The 17,219-nt window shown below is 48.0% G+C and overlaps 2 protein-coding genes across 2 annotated transcripts in view; one reads left to right on the top strand and one right to left on the bottom strand.

Moving 5' to 3' along the window:
- The window catches only part of BEND2 (BEN domain containing 2), a 446,678-nt gene that overhangs the window by 16,729 nt on the left and 412,730 nt on the right, over positions 1-17,219 (bottom strand). The window lies entirely within an intron of this gene.
- RS1 (retinoschisin 1) lies at positions 335-12,902 on the top strand. The gene is made up of 6 exons (XM_035542287.2): positions 335-386; positions 6,418-6,443; positions 7,089-7,194; positions 11,990-12,131; positions 12,270-12,465; positions 12,698-12,902. Exons 1-6 carry the CDS (start codon positions 335-337, stop codon positions 12,848-12,850), a joined length of 675 nt encoding a protein of 224 aa, XP_035398180.1. The 3' UTR covers positions 12,851-12,902.

The raw sequence follows: 17,219 nt of genomic DNA on the forward strand, positions 1-17,219 counted from the left end.
TATTTTATAAGCATTAGACACGTCCTCTGCGTTTGTATGGGGGGTATATATGGTTTCTAGGTAGGCATATCCTTGTTTATGTGGACATGTCTAAATACACAGCTGGATTCACACTCACAGTGCCAGTACCTCAGTACTTTTTACCGTTTACCCATGGCACATCCTCTAGGATGCAGCTTGACAGTAATAATTGTGTGGTTGGCTTGATGCTACTTGATAAAATCCTGAGAATGGAGGAGCGTAAGGTGCTTAGGCAATGCTTAAGTTAATCTCATTCCTTCCCAGAAAGCTGAGCAGCCGGCTAAGAAGCTATTCCTGAAAGAGGAAGGAAAAGATGGAGCTCAAGATGGGAAGCGTCCTGCTGTCTCTTCTTTTCTGGTACAAAGGTATGCACGTTGCCTCCCGAGAGGTGCTTTCTGATGTCCCTCTTTGTATTCCTTGTTTCATCCACTCCTCTTTGTGCTGTTGGGGGCTGTGGGGTACAGGGTGAGCTCCTCTCTGCACTCTCATGGAAGCATAATAATAATTCAGGGAAAGGAAAAATTGTGGAGGAGATGCGTAATTTATGTACATGAGTGAGCAGCGTTCTTACAGCTCTATGAATATTCAGTAGTACAACTCTGTCTTACAAAGTAATTGCAGAGTAAAAAAATTGCCATGTAATTTGTCAAAATATGAATTTGCACAGAAAATTGTAGTGCAGCTGAGCCAGTGAGTAAATAATAATGCTGATTTGAAAAATGAGGTACAGTAACATATGAAAGACTGGTCCTTCATTAATCAAAACTCTTGATTAATCAAAACTCGATCATTTTCTTTAGCAGTAAGACATTGCTGATAGAGATCTGCTTTTTCTTAAAGGCTCTTTCAGGTATTTTGTCCTGGAAAAGAATTTCAAAGGCTCTTTAAGAATAAAAACCAATCAGAAGTTAAAAAGTAAATGGGAAAAGTGTTTATCAATCTTGGGGCTTTCTCAAAGTTACTTTTCAGAAAAGTAGCGATGATAGTTAAGTGGGAGCTAGAAGACAGAAATTTCAGGGTGATGGTCTCCTTCTGTTTTAATTAACCCAAATTTGGAATGAGGAGATCATTTTTGTATTGCGTTTGAACTTCTGACTTATTCAAAGCTGACAGGAAGGCTCTGAAGTCTTAAGGATGAGGTTGCTCTCGCTGGGTGCTGTGCAGTATCTACAAACATAAACATGTAGCTGGAATATGATGTGTCAGTGTGGGACAGATGTATCACCCATAGATGTTGAATTCTCAGTGTTTCCCCTTGTCTAATTTTTAAAGTCCTCCTCTATTTCCATCACTTATTTTGGTCTACCAAACGCAATGGGCAGGAAAGCGTTCCTCAAGTAGCCGTACCTCCATTTCATCCCGGTATGCTCAGATGTAGCCTGCTCCAATTGACGGGTCTTCCTTTTCATCTTCTAGCAAATAGTTGTTCACTGCCCTCGTACCAGATTTCTCAGCTGTCCTTCATTTCACATAGAAATGTTACTGGTACCTGAGCTTCTTGGAAGGGGGTTGTTACCCTGACTCCAGCACTTTTTCCCGATGGGCGCATTACTGCAATTAGCCCTTGGAACGAGCTTGTACCTTGCTCCGAAGCCCAGGCACAGCTTGCTTTTAATAGACACCCACACATCAGGATATTTTCAGAGAGCCTGCAGTGAAAAATCACTTGCAGGATCACTTTCCAGGCATCACTATTTTGGTATTTTTTTTTCCTCCCTAGTTTACTGCTTTTTTTAATCTACTGTGTTGTTTTCATATTTTCCTGTGCTCCACGGCCCAAGCAGCCCCTTCCACATGATCGGCGGGCAGCGACCCTTTGCCCAGGCCCTCCTCTGGCCCCCTCCTCTCTCACTATGGAGAAGGTGCTGGGGGGTCAGCCCCGAGCCACCTGCCCCGATGCCACCATAAGCTCCTTAGCGATTTTCTCCAGCAGAGCCAGTGGCTTAGAGGAGCACCCCGGCCCCCGCGCTTTGGCTGGGCTCCCACTTGCTGGGGACCCTGCCGAAACAGCAGCAGCAGCAGCAGCAGCAGCAGCAGGATCCTGCACCAGCACCCCAGAAGCTGCCAGCCCCATCCGTAGCACCCCAAGTCAGGGGTAACACAAACACGGTTGGGGCATGTTGAATGTGACGTGCTGGTGCCACGTCGCTCCATCCCAGCTCATCACATGTCGGGGAATAGGCACATCTCAACAGTTAGAAAGGGTGCATTTTTTTTTTCACCCCTTTATATTTTTCACAGCTTTGGAAAATCAAAACCAAAAACCAAAAGCCCAAACCCGCCTTCGGATCGCACTAAATAACATCTTTAGTGCCACCCTTTGGCACAGCTGATACATCCAGCAAAATTACTAAAATTACTATGCAGGCAATGCTCTGCATAGCCAAGTGAGAAGGAACAAACACGTCAATAAGATCAGGAAAGGCCAAAAATTTTCAAAGGAACACTTTGGGAAAAAGATAATTGCCCTGCTTGAAAGAAGAAGAGAGGAAAAGGTTGATTTTTTTTCTGATTTTTTTTTTTTCAAATATTTTCACAACATAAAAGATTTGTAGAAACACTGTGGAGACAGCAGGTGTAAAAGCAAAATGACTATGAATTAAATAGGTATACTTGTCCTTATTTATATAAGGTTTTTATAACTTTGAGAGAAATACCAGAACATATTAAATGAAACATGATACAAATGAACAAAAATGGAAACCAAATTAAAACGACATTTAAATAAAGAAAATTAAATACAAGTGAAAACAGGAAAAAAAAACAGAGCAACAAAATACATGAGGAAAAAGGTAACAGCATTAAAGCACGAGGGAGGAGCTGAGCGCGACGGATGAGCCCCTCTCCCCTCTGCAGCAGTGCTGGCGCTGCGGTGCCTCTTGCCTGCGGTCGCTGGCTCTAGCGCTGAGCAGCAACCAGGGGAAGCAGGCTGAGCATGTGGGAGCCCCTGGATGAGTGTCCCGGTTTCATGATGCCTGTGTGGCACCCCAAATCTTGTGCTGGAGGCAGATCTGAAGACTCCAGGGTGGCTCCTGCCTGCAGGTGAAGATAACTCACCTCTTTTTTCGGAGGGCTTGGGACCCTTTGGGTGCAAAATGCCGTGCGGCTTCGTGGCTGCTTTGCAGGCGGAAAGGTGTAGTACTGGTGAAAAGTGTGCCCCCACCAAGGGCTCATCATGGCCCTTTCCTGGCTGCATTTGCCCCCGTAGGAGGAGGCTTCCCACTCTTTGGAGATAAAGGTGCTCTTTGCTCTTGGCCCTCTGTGTTGCCTTACCTAACTGCTTGCTGCGGCTCTTGTGTTGTAGTGCTCAAGAGAGAGCAGCACCTTTCCAGAAACGTGATAAAGCCAGTGCTATTCATTCCATTCTCCTCTTTTATTCCTGAGACAGCTTTTCTGGGGCCACAGTCACATCTCTCCATGTTTTAAAATGCTTTCCTTCCCCCTGTACAATGTCCCTCACGTGCAGGAGGGAAGGAGGTGAGCAGCTGCGCAGGAGCAGCCACGCAGGGAACGTGCTGCACCGTGCAGGCTGTGCTCTCCACTAGGAGAAGCAGGGAGAAAATGGTTTTGCTCATCTCTCTGAGCCCTGTTCAGTGGAGACGCTGCTTGCACAAACGAGAGGTAACGTTATTTTCCAGATGAAGATCTAGGCCACCTAAATTGTCAAGTCAATAAACAGTTATTAACATTTTCCACATACTGTGCCTGCAATGAGCAGGCAACTTACCGACTTACTCCGGTAAATCGAGTGACCGATGTTTGCTCTATGCTTTATTTTAATTCTCCATTTTATGTTACGACATGCTTTCTGATCCTTGTACATCTGCCATTAATTCTAGCCACTCTAGAAAGGACCGCTTGCTGTTGTGGCAATATGGTCAGGATGTTCAACACGATTTCCCAGAGGTGACCTTCTTGAGATGTGCTCAGCCTTTACCCGTGTTACTTCTGGCCACACTTACCTTCCTCCTTTCTATCTTGTGTTTAGTCACATTCTCCATGACCAGAGATTTTCTGAGACCTGCACTTTTCTGTTCCTGTCACTAAAATGACAGTGCTTCATTGCATGGCAGCCTGTTGCGCTCCTGCTGCCCATTCTGGACTTGATGTGAATCCCTGCTCATTGTTTGCAGCCACACAATGACCCCCGGCATTCAGACAAGCACCTTGGCCTTTGCAAATTGCAGGACTCACACAAACCTCACTGGGGAAACTCCTGTGGTGGTCACTGAGCCATCACCGGGATCCTGCCCTGAAGAGCATTGCAATCTGGGCTTAAACCAGACATTGCACTGCTAGAAAGAGGAGGGAAGGGGAGAAGCAGAGAAAAGACATCCTGTCCACCAGGATGGGCACCCAAATCCATGCACAGGTGCTTAACTGAGCCCCAGTCCCCACGTGCTGTGCTGTGCGGCAGCATTTGGGGCCAGCCGTGTGTTGGATGTGTCTCACGGCACGTGGGATGGAGGGACAGGAAAGGGGCAAGCTGTATCTCCCTCTCTCTCATGAACGCGCACAAATAATGTTTTATTTCACTGAACTGATGGTTTGCCAAATGTCTTGGGGCACTTCAGGGGCTGTAAATAGGGCTCTTTCCTTTTTAATGTTTCTTTCTTTCTTTTTTCTTTTTTTTTTTTTTCAATCCTGTGCTTTTAAAACAACAGCCTGCGGCGGCCGTGCAGGACTTAGACTCTTCCACGAATTGCAGCAATTTGTTCTGTCCGACCTACAATTACCAATTATCTTTGTAACCTTCCTTGAAGGCAAACACGCTCACTAAAAAAGCACGCTGGCCATCACATTTTAGACTATTGGCAGCTAGCTTTCCTCTTCATTTCCTTTGTAGGACAGGGCCCATCACAGCTGTAAACACACCAATATATCAATTACTACTTTTTCCAGCCAACTGCAGGCAAGGGCATCGCTCCCTCTGCTTTCCTCTCCCAACACCAGGGCCTCTCAGGCCACACTGCCCAGGTGGGACATTTGGAGGTCTGCTTAACGGTCCTAGGAAACTGAAGCAAAGGCAACCATCTCTGTATTTAAAAATGTTTTTATGTATTTCTTTACCATTTTGTTCCTTTATAAGCTCTTCTTTCAGGCTCTTGATACATTCGAGCTCACTATCAAACCCTAGGAGCCGTTGCATTTCAGTAACAAACAGAGCTTTGTATACAGTTTATATTTCAGTTGATTATAATTGCACAGCATTTGTGAGTCTTTTGAGACGAAACTTGCTGTATAAATGCAAGATGTAAATTACCAGCATTAGTTGGACCTTCCTAGGCTCAGCAAAGTAACAGTGTGTGAATGAATAAATCATAACTAGATTTCAGTGAATAATTCAGAGCCTAATTCATTTGATAAAAAGATCCTCTTTTCCTATTCACAAAACCTCTGTTTGGAGATTGCTGTATTCTCATGGTTTCTGTATGCAAGATCTTACCTGCTCCATAGCTTGGTTCTTAGTGGCTTGGAAGTTCACCGTGGGTATTGGAAACGTGAGGGCTGACATCTGACTTGTATTGATGAAGTATCAGCAGTCACAGGAGCTTCTAAAAATGATTTTCATAGCTGTCTGGACACTATTCTGCCAGCCCAAATGCTATTAAAATAGTCAGCTTTGGACTTCATGGGGAAGTGGGAGAGCCCTTTCAGCAAGGAAAGGGTTTGTATAAAAAAAGCCATTGCTCAGGGACGGGCAGAAGATAAAAACAGGTCAGGTGTTGCAAAAATAGCAGCTCTTCCTCTACAGCCACTGCACCTCCCACCCCCCTCTCCCCCTCAAAAAAAAACAACCAACCAACCAAAAAAAGAACAAAAAGGAGTCTTGCATGTAAGACTGCTTGGGAAGACCTATTTACATTTTGTTTTCCTCCATCTCAGTTCAGAGGGAGGGCTCTCATGACAGCCTCCTCTAGGGAAGTCATGTCCCCTCCGAAGCCACCAGTGACTGGCAGTGGCTGCAGGCTGGGATTTCACCCTTCGTCAGCTCACAAGTTCCATGGGCAAAACGGGAAATAAAAACTTTAGGGCAGGAAGATGGAAAGGAGGAATAGCTGGAAAGCAGAGTCTGAAGCTAATGTGGATTTCTCCTCAGGATGTTTCAGGCATGTCTGATCAGAAAGAGGAGACATCAAAGCCATCAAAAGGAAAACCCATTGGGAAGTAGCAATGACATCGGCATACAGTGTCCTGTTCCTGCCCATGTTGATACCCATGTCCTCTTGCTTTCCCCTGGCAATCAGCCTGGGGAGAGGCATTAGATTCATCAGTCCTTTCTCCCTTTATTTGTACCCAGTTCAGGAGTAATACTCCTTGCATTTCCTGATGTTCGCGGGCAGCATCTTCATGTCTGAACTCTCTCTCTTCTTCCCTCCATGCCTCCTGCCCCAGCTGTGCTGGCCCTCTCCCCCAGCGAGGTAAGTCCTCACGGCTGGCTCGGCTCCCACAGGTGGTAGGAGAAGCAGCAAGTGCTCAGCACCTCCAGGGGCCAGGTAGAGTAACGCAGGGTGGGTGTGGGACCACATCTGCTGTGGGTTTGTTAGCAGGTTCAGGGCGCTGGTCCCCTTAGCGGAGGCAATTTTCAAATCTTTGTATTTTGAAATTCTTCCTATGCCTTCTTCACGCAATGAAAGAGTGAATCTGGGTTTGTACCCATGAAGGTCACCCGAGTTTCACAGGCAGCATTTAAGAGCAGCTGTTGGCATCAGCGAGTAAAATCTGACCCCCAGAAGGTATATGGTGCCAGGGTCTCCTCTGGCTCACTCTGCAACAACCTTCCACTGCCACTCTTGCAGTGTCCTTTTGGGGGCACCCAGCTGGGAGGTGGCCGCTGGCACTTGCTCGGTGGCATGGTTTGGGGGCCCTGAAGTCTGTGGTGACACTGTGGTTCAGCAGCAGCCAAGTAGGTTGCAAAATTTAGATGCAGACACCTTTTATTTCTCTGTGGATGTCACCCTACGTGACCATACAGGTGACTAAGCTCACTTCTGGACTCGTTTTTAGCTTTGTGTCATTATTGATGATTGTTTAATTATTTATTTATTTTTTTACTTTCCCTTTAGGATGAGAGACTGGAGCTGTGGCACAGCAAGGCTTGCAAATGCGATTGCCAAGGAGGTCCTAACTTGGTGTGGTCCAGCAGGACTAACAGCTTAGAGTGCATGCCAGGTAATGGGCTCTCTCTCTTTCAACAATTGTTGCGTTATGGTCTTCAGCAGCTTCCTCCATTTCATCTTATGTTGTAACGAGGACGTTACAGCAGTGCTTGCTCCAAACCCAGCTGCCAGTGGGGCTGGTGGAGCTGTGCCCATGGGAGGTGCAGGGTGACCATGAGCCAGCGGAGGGGCAGCAGCAGCCCAGGCCTGGAGAGGGTACCTGCTGTCCCTGTAGCCCCCAGCACTGGTGCTCCAGCAGACTGCCCAGGGAAGCTAATGGATGTGCAGAATTTGCTTTAGGAAACTTGTACCACGTGGGTTGACTTCCTCATGCTGCAGTTTGGCCTATGACTTCTTCTTCTCTCCCCAGGGGTCAAAGAAAATGGCTTATCCTTTCTTTGCAACATCTTTTTAAGCAATAGGTGGCCATAATTATGTTTCAGTTTTCTCCGGGCTGTCCCTGCCCAGCTCCTCAGTGACCCAACTTCCTTGATTTCTGTTCATGCTCTTTCCTCTACAACTGCTCCTCATTTTCTCTGAGGTGTTACCCCAGAAAGGCTTTATTGGTGCCAGACTGGTCTTTGGATTTAGCTCATATGACCCACAGAACCACCCTCCCGTCTACACCTGTGTCACATCGATGCCCAGAGGGATTCACAGCTCTGTCCAGGTGCCACCGAAAGAGGTATCTGCCTTATGCCCACAAGCAACTACCTCTTCCCAGCTCCTGCAGGAGGCCGTGCCATGGCTGGAGGTGTGTTTTGCTGCCCCTGGTTCCCCAGGGGAGATGTGGGGACCGGCCACCCCGGCACCCAGTGTCTGGCCTTGCTGCTCTGCCAGAAGACGAGGGTGGGTGGGTTACCCTGGAAGCACTCTGAGTGGAGCCAAGACGGGCTGGAAAGCAAATAAAAACATGCATTTGCAAGAGACGGAAGAGATGACATCGCCGGCAGAGCTTGCAGAAATGAGAGGGGGAAAAAAACAGGTGTTCCTATCCCACGCTGGTGTTGGATGTGAAGGCTTCCCACCCGCGGCGTGACTCAGCGGATGAGCGCAGAGGCTTTCCAGCCATCCTCACCCAGCCGTCTGCTTCCCCTGAGCTCTCTCTCCCTCCACGTATCCCACTCCCACAGAAGCCACGTCAACCCCAGGGCTCAGCCAGCTGGGGCATGGCCCGCAGGCTTCTTCCCTGTTCAAAGAAACTCCCAGGAGAGGATTCATCTGCCCTGGGCATGGGTCAGCATTTCAGGTTTTCCACACCATCCCTCAGTTTTGTCAAGATTTTTCTGTCTGCCACAGTATAAAAAGGACATAAAACTATTAGAGAGCATACAAAGGAGGGCAACAAAGATGGTGAAGGGTCTAGAGGGCAAGACGTATGAGAAGCAGCTGAGGTCCCTTGGTTTGTCCAGCCCCAAGCAGAGGAGGCTGAGGGGAGGCCTCATGGCGGCCTGCAGCTCCCTCACAAGGAGAGCGGAGGGGCAGGCGCTGAGCTCTGCTCTCTGGGGACAGCAACAGGACCCGAGGGAACGGCATGGAGCTGGGACGGGAAGGGTCAGGCTGGGTGTTGGGGAAAGGTTCTGCACCCAGAGGGTGGTCAGGCACCAGGGATGTGGTCATGGTACCGAGCCTGCTGGAGTTCAAGGATTGTTTGGACAGCGCTCTCAGACACATGGTCTGATTTTTGGGTGGTGCTGTGGGGATCCAGGAGTTGGACTCGATGATCCTTGTGGGTCTCTTCCAACTCAGGATATTCCATGATTCTGCGGGTCTGTGTTGGCCTTGTGCAGGACCATGTACCCTCCACCACGCTGTCCCCTGACCATGCATGATGTCCCCTTTCCCCTCCATCCCTCCTGCCAGAAGGGAGCAGCCATCTTGCCAACCATCTTTGTCACTGCATCTTCACGAAGCCCACAAGTGGTGGGTAGGTACCTGCGGCCCTTCTGTCCTTTTCTGAGTTTCACTCCATTCAGAAGGTATCCCTTGCATTTCCATATACTACACGTATAACCGTATCCCTTTGCATGGAGCTGTGTGTAAGCATATTTTGGAGAAATACAGGTTACCACACACTCCAGATAACCACATAGGATCCCCCTGCTTCCTGCAGTCCTGGTGTCATGCGTAAATGATAGCATCAACACATTCAAAGCACTGCAAAGCCTTGTGGAAATGCTGAGTTGCAGGTGGCGCTGGATAACCCATTCAGAAGTCCTTCTTGTGGTGGTTCCCTACCAGTGCTTACTTCTGGGATGCCAGCCTGTTCTTACATTGCAGACTCTTGCTGTTTAATAGTGCTTTTTTTTTTTTTTTTTTACCTTAATGGCATGCAGTTCTCAGTCTAAAGCCTTGCAAAAACATGGTACTGCACTGCTGTCACTTGCACCAAGGAGGGGTAGGCGGCAGACTTGGCTCTGTTTGATCCAGCTTCAGTTGAGGGAAGGGACATGTATGTGAAAAGAGTGGCTCCAGACCTCCTGGCCAGGTTGGGTGTGAGGGACTGCTCTCACAAGTTATCATCTTGTAGCTGAATAGAAGGCTTCCTCCTTGCATAAGGAAGGTCTATTTCCTGGGTAATGCATGTTGCACAACTCCTTGCCTGTGACCATGCTGTCTGGGGAGGGTTTACAGATCAGCTGTGCTGGCGTGGTAGCAGTGCTCTCTCTGCATGGCCTCACAGCCACTCGATGAGTTTCCTTCAGGTCAGCAATAAAGGCATTATGTGGTGTAGGTGGTTTGGCTGGGCGGGCACCAAGCATCTGCTTGGGGGTCTCTGTGTGCAGCATGGCACTGTGCACCAGAAGGTGACCTGCTAATTGCATTGCGGTTGTGTGATCTGTGGATTAGTGTTGCTAAAAGTAAAACCACGCTGCCTTTGAGATAAGCCTGCCAAGTAGTAAACATGTGGGGCCACCTCAGCTGCTCTCTACAAGCAGTTTCTTACACAGAGAAACTTAACCAGTTCCAGGGCCCCCAGCACAAACAAGGACATGGGCCTGTTGGCATGGGTCCAGAAGAAGGCCACGAGGATGATCAAGGGGCTGGAGCACCTCTTCTATGGGCACAGGCTGAGGGAGTTGGGGTTGTTCATCCTGGAGAAGAGAAGGCTCCAGGGAGGCCTTATGGCAGCCTAACAGCACCTAAAGGGGGCTACAGGAAAGCTGGGGAGGGACTCTTTGTCAGGGCGTGTAGTGATAGGACAAGGAGTAATGGCTTTAAACTAAAAGAGGGCAGGTTTAGATTAGATATAAGGAAGAAATTCTTCACTCAGAGAGTGGTGAGGCACTGGGAGAGGTTTCCAAGAGAAGCTGTGGATGCCCCATCCCTGGAGGTGTTCAAGGCCAGGCTGGATGGGGTTTTGGGCATGATGGGGGGGTTGAACTACATGATCTTTAAAGGTCTCTTCCAACCTAAACCATCCTGTGATTCTATACTTCTATTTACTGAACTTCATTTAATGTGGTGGAAAAGCTGGTGGGGGCATGATTAACTGTCCCCAAGAAGGCAGGTGGCTATAAATCCACAGCATGGTTTTACTCCTGCCACCACATCACATTCAGCCCTTCAGAAAGGTGAAAGCTAATCTGTTTCCTTCTGATTCTTTCTTTAACGTCATATAAATGCGAAGTGTGTGCTGTGGGTGCAGAGGTTTCAAGCAGCTGGTACTGGCCGTTGTTAATGGACTTGGTGTTTCCATGCCTGGAGGAAGGCGGGACAGCAGCTGTGTGGTTTTTGGGGGAAAATACATTAATGAGGGACCAAGTGAACAAAATATGTTAATGAGATATTGACATGCAAGATACTGGCCTGGTGGAAATTGCTGATGAGACTTCGACCGTCCTGCTGGCATGCTTGGGCATTGTGCCAACCAAGGGGCAGTGGCTGGAGGAGGCAGTGGTCACACTGTGCCCTGGGTGTGCTCTGACACCCTGCTCATTTTGTAACCAAGAGGCATTATACCACTCTGTCAGCCATGGCCAAGGCTTGAAAATGACCCACCCATGAGCAAAGCTGCACAGAGCTTCACTTGCTCTTTTATTCCCCTTGAAATGAGCCATGCTGATATGGCATGAGGGCACCACACATGCAATGAGTGTGTCCCTGCTCCCCTATGGAGCTGGGCTTGGTAGCCTGAAGATCTGAAGGCAAAAACTCACAAGGAGGTCCCTGAGCCTTCAGCAGGGCCAGGCATTACACCTCACTGACACCGAACTACCTGCACATTTTCCATAAGGCCAGACCACCTCCAAATACAAAGATAATCCCCATAAGAGAAAATGCAGGAGATCTGAGGATGCTTGTGGAGGGATGATTGGAGCAGGCTCAGCAATTTTGCTGTGTAGGCACAGCTGTATATCAAGACAATGAATGGAGGAACTGAAGCTCAGCAAGAAAAGCCATGCCAGACATTTCTAAAGGACCAGGCAGAGGTGAATAGCCTGGAGGCAGGATCAAGGACCACGGATCCATCCTGGATCTGCTTGTGCCTGCTTGCAGGAAGAAGGAAATTGGGAGATCACAACATCTGAATAAAACCTTCCCCCGAAAATGCTGCAAGCAGTACAGACTTAGGCATTTTAATGACTGCATGCAAGAGGAGTGAGATATTAAGCCATTGTGTCCCCTGGGCAGAAAATTCCATAGGGGTTGTTGTCCAGGTTTAAGAACATCCCCTCCATCCTGGCCAGAGAGGGGAGGGTCCAAAGAAACCACAGAGGGTGTTGACAAAAGAGCCAGGCAAACACAACCAGGAGGCAGAGCAGCTCAGTCCCCGATGGTAGCATGTTTTCTCCCTTGCTCTGCAGAGTGCCCCTACCACAAGCCTCTGGGCTTTGAGTCCGGCGCTGTCACCCCCGACCAGATCAGCTGCTCCAACCCCGAGCAGTACACGGGCTGGTACTCCTCATGGACAGCCAACAAGGCCCGCCTCAACGGCCAAGGCTTCGGGTGAGTCTGAAAATACCTCCCTGTGCACATGGGGGTCCCGTGGGTGGGCACGGGGGGCCGGCCCCCAGGCAGCATGGGGCAGGCAGGGTGGCCCGGGTGGCGGAGCAGGGTGCAGCAGGGCCGGCGGTGTCCCCCCAGGTGTGCCTGGCTCTCCAAGTACCAGGACAACGGGCAGTGGCTGCAGATTGACCTGAAGGAGGTGAAGGTGATCTCGGGGATCCTCACGCAAGGGCGCTGCGACGCCGACGAGTGGATGACCAAGTACAGTGTGCAGTACCGCACCGACGAGAATCTCAACTGGGTTTACTACAAGGACCAGACCGGGAACAACCGGGTGGGTGGACTTTGCGCGTCGGCCACTCGCAGTGGTGGTGGGCCACTTGGTGGCATGAAAGTGTTGGGCCTTGGGGGAAAGCACCTCAAGACAGGGATGCTGTGGGAGAAGCAGGGTGGATGGGGCTCGGGGCTTACCCCATGGCATGCAGGGCTCCATCCCTGTGGCCATCCCCCTGCTACGGTGACAGTGAGCGTCACACTGAACCGCCTGCCCGTGCCTCTCTTGCCAGGTTTTCTATGGCAACTCAGACCGGTCATCCTCAGTGCAGAACCTGCTGCGGCCGCCCATCGTGGCCCGCTACATCCGCCTCATCCCGCTGGGCTGGCACGTGCGCATCGCCATCCGCATGGAGCTCCTCGAGTGCCTGGGCAAGTGTGGCTGAGGCCCCGCCAGCCCCGCGTGGTCCTCTGGGACAGAAATGAGGAGGTGTCCGCCTGTACGGCCACCCCATCTCGCTGGTGATGTGTCCTGCAGCGACGGTCCTGCAGTGTAAACGCCCGCCCTGCGAGTGGAAGGGCTTTCTTGAATAAAGCATTGCTTTAGGCCATGCCTGGCAATAAAGCTAAACCCTACTGTAGAAGGCTTTTTTGTTTGTTTGTTTGTTTTGTGGGGCATGCACCAGCAAAATTGGAGTGGTTCATTGCAGGTGATCTGCCTCTTGTGACCTCTTCTGATCTCTATGGGCAGAGAGTTGCATGGCTGCTGTGTGGGGCAAAAGATGAGATGTGACTAAAACTAAAGAGATAACGACCAAAAAGATCAGAAAAGCCTTTGGATGTCTGTGAAATTCATCACATTTTATTCATTCACAGGGTGGATGTTTCTGTCATGATTTCCTGCCCTCCCCCCCCCCCCCCCCCCCCCATATAAAGCCAAATAATAACTGTCAGAAAAATAGGCTGTTCTGGCAAGTCTGAAAACTCGTCTACTATACCAATAGTATGAAGTCTACGGAGATGTAGGAAAGACCAATCCCCACCTGCTGAAATGATGATTATTATTGTGTCACCATATCACTCATGCTTCTCCCCCTGTCCTCCCCCAAAATGAGTTTTGCCTATCCACAAATAGGTTGAGGGGCACATTTTCTTAATAAGAAATCAGTAAATCCATGGGGCTCTCCATTAATGCTAGCATAGCAGTCCAGGCAAGCTCTGCAGGGAAGGTCAGCAGAAGCGCATGCCCTTATATACCAAGACACCATGCTAATATATTTGCCACCACATGACTGAGCCTATATTAGGATATAATAAAGCCTCAGAGGAAGGAAAGACTGTGCAGGTAGAAAGGACCTGTGCTATCACTCTTCCAGTCTCCCAGTTTCAAACAGGACAGCAGACCCTTTTTCCAGACTGAAATGTACGGCGATAAATAAGGTGGAACTAACAGGCACACACTGAATTTCACAGCTCATTTGTGTCCTGCCTCCCCCTGTCCTTTGCCTGCACTTCACCTCTCAGCCTGGACGGGAAAGGGACCTGCTGCTGGCTTTTATCTGCAACATCAAAATGGTGCCCGCTAAAGCAGGCGTTTCTCTTCTCATCCGAGCTATGCCGCTCGCTTCCTAATTGACCTCTGGAAATTCACTTAACCTCTGCCTCTTATCTAAAAAGAGGGGTGCTGAGAGCCTTAATTAATTAAGTGGTCCTAAAACGCTTTTAGAAGTGCACTTGACTTCCACCTCTGCATAAACACAGCATATTGAAGTATGAGTGTGACTGAGGGCATTATTAAAGCATGATAGAAGCAGCCAAAACACAATTACACAAATGCAAAGATTTTCCTCATAAAGTCGAACTTTTCCTAGCATAGCAATGTCATTTTAATTTTGGGCACAGATGCCTCCAATCACCGTTAACCAGAGGAGCAACTGTGACAGCCAGAAATGACGCAAAGCAGTGATGAAAAGGCAATCTTCTAGGAGTGAGAAATCCTGCAGGAGTTTACCTGCAAAGGTAGGGAGACTGATGTATGGCTTTGCAACTTGTAAAACACAACAGTTTTGAAATAGGAAGTAGGAATAAGAGCTCTTTTTAGCTTCATGACATGAATTTTTAGACTGGAGTGCTTACAGAGAGATGTGAGGAAACTGTGCTGAGTAGTCAAGCTTGCCCAATCCAAGTTACGTGATAAGAGACAAGCTCTGTCCCTCCACTCCAGCTGTACAGCTCCTAAAAGAGTAGGCCCTCTTTCTTAATGCATTCCTGCAGAAATTACCCCTTAATGGCCATCAGAGAGGGAGATACCCACACCCAGTCTGCTCTCTGTCCCAAGGGAGACCAACGTGGAACATACTGTGGCTGCCACGGTGAGGTGCCTGACCAGGCCTTCTTCAAGGAGGTGGCCGCTCTGTCCTCTGGAGCCCTGCAGGTAGTGCACCCAAGGGCACCGAGAGCCTGCGTTCATTACCATGAGATGGTTAGAAGAGTCAGAGCAGAGAGGGGTGCTAAGGGCAGAGCCATGTCCCAGGAAAACAGGATTTCAACTAGGTTTCTGGCTGGGAGCTTTAAAACACTCCCTGCTCCTCAGCTTGTTTCCAATTACCCTGAAGAATGAGGGATTGATGGAGAAATATTTAAAGTTTTTTGAAGCTGTACAAAGTGATAAAAAAGTCATGACCAGGACATGCTAAAGGGGAACCCATTAAAGGGGAACCCCCCAGTATCGCTGACACCCAGGTAGTTCCCCAGCAGAGCCTCAGTTTATGCGCGGGAGCAATGCGTTATGCAGCCAGACACGTGCCAGCTTCTCAGACCGGGAGCGTCAGGGCCTAGCAGTAAGGTGCTGGGCACGGGAGCTCTGCTGCCCGCCTGCCCTGCCCTGCTCCTCTGCTCCCGGCCGATGGATGGATGCACCGGGAGGCGCTGTGCAGGGAGCGCGGCAGGAACACGACGAGCCACCGAGCCATGCCAGTGTTCTAGTGCAAAATCTGCATTTTTATTAAAGACATATTTTGGAAGGCCCATTCAAAAATACATTGTGCTCAGTAAAAATTAACCATTTCCATGCTGATAATTAAGGTTACCACAGTTTTTCTTTTTTTCTCTTTTAGAATATTTACAGCAACGATAGAAATTGTACAGAAGTTAAGAATGGAATACATGCCCAAAAAAAATTTGGTAAGGTGTACCAACAACATGATACAAAGGGTTGTATACAAACACTTTACAAATGGTTTATTAACTTGCATGAAGTCATCCTTAAATATTCAACACATTTTAAAATCAATTTGTATTCCAGGATTAAAAGGATTAACACCACACCACGTTCCTTCCACAACAGAAAGCATGACAGATTTAAAAGTTTGTGCGCTTTAGATTTCTAATAGTTGTTAAAAACATTGGGGAATCTTATCCATAAATTTGGAATTTTTGAAAGCAACCTCCCCAGTCTGGTATTTTTCGAATAGTCTGTATTGGCAGATTGTGAAAAAAGATCCCATTTTTTCTTAACCTAGTTCTTCCTTCTTTCTCCCCAATTAAATAAATTCAGAGTTCAAGATTTTCACAGTGGAGATCTAAGCAGTCCTGGAAGTCCTTAACAGATTAACCAGATTTAAAAATGCCTGCATAGAATTTCCAACAAATTATGGTTTCATGGAAAATTTTAGCTTATTGTTCCATATAAACCAAATGCATATAGATGTTACTCCTTTAGATTACACATATCCTTCAGTAGTATGAGTCTAAGATGTGCACTAGCCAAAAAAAAAAAAAAGTAAGAAGAAAAGGAAAGCCGAGACAGTTAGCTACACCTAGAGTTTTGCCTTACTAAACAGTTAAAAGCTCTGCCATTGGATTTACAAGTCAAGAGTTTACACCAAGAGGTTCATATGCTATAGGAAACTTGAATAACATCTTCCATCTTGCGCTATGAACATGCTTTAACTTTGCTAATGGAAAGCTCTACGAAAGCAGTTACTTCACAAAGCATTTATACGCCTGTACAGTTAAGATGCCACCTTGCATTTCTCGCAATGGACCCAGAGAAGCAATGCCCTGTAAAACAGAGACCTGGTGGAACAGAAAGCCGGGTAGGCAGTGTGTTTTGGTGGGGGCACGATGAGGTACGGTATCTCACCCAGATGAAATGAAAAATAAAAATGAAGAAACTCCTGAGCAAGTCTAAGGATAGCTGTTTGAATAAAACAGCAAATAGGGTGGAGTAGTAGATAAGGCCTCTAACTCCCTGATAATCTGCACTAGAGAAAGAACAAAGAACAAGGCAACTGCATTATTCGAGAACCACATGGGGAAGAGCAAGGGAAGACTGCAAAGCAGTGCAAAGGATGGCGTTAGGATTCTAGAAGGAGAGCTAAGATGGCTTGGAGGTTTTAGAAGTGTATCAGATGAAGGCCCATCAAAATTTTATTACTTGGCTGCTAACAGTGCCTAGAGGAAGAATCTTTTTATACATCTGTTCAAAATTTGGAGTCAATAATAAACTCGGAACAAACAAACCAAACCTCGACCACATTCTGCAAGAGAGAGGAGGTAGATTGACTGGTAGAGAAGACAAGAGATGTGTAGAGTCACTCTTAGCCTTAGTCATAAATTCCAAGTTCAGACCCTTGAGCCACGTTTTAAGAGACACATTTACCTGGCGACATATTTTGGGTTATATTCCAAAAGAGCCTGAGAAGCAATCTGAGCTGCTGGAACAACAGCATTAAAGTATGGAGGGCTCATCCTCTCACTTTCTGTGCATCTTCCAGTTAGTTTGGAAAAAAAGTCACCTTTTGCTCCAATCAG

Source organism: Cygnus atratus, chromosome 1, assembly GCF_013377495.2.
Source record: "Cygnus atratus isolate AKBS03 ecotype Queensland, Australia chromosome 1, CAtr_DNAZoo_HiC_assembly, whole genome shotgun sequence".
Taxonomy (NCBI): Eukaryota; Metazoa; Chordata; class Aves; order Anseriformes; family Anatidae; genus Cygnus; species Cygnus atratus.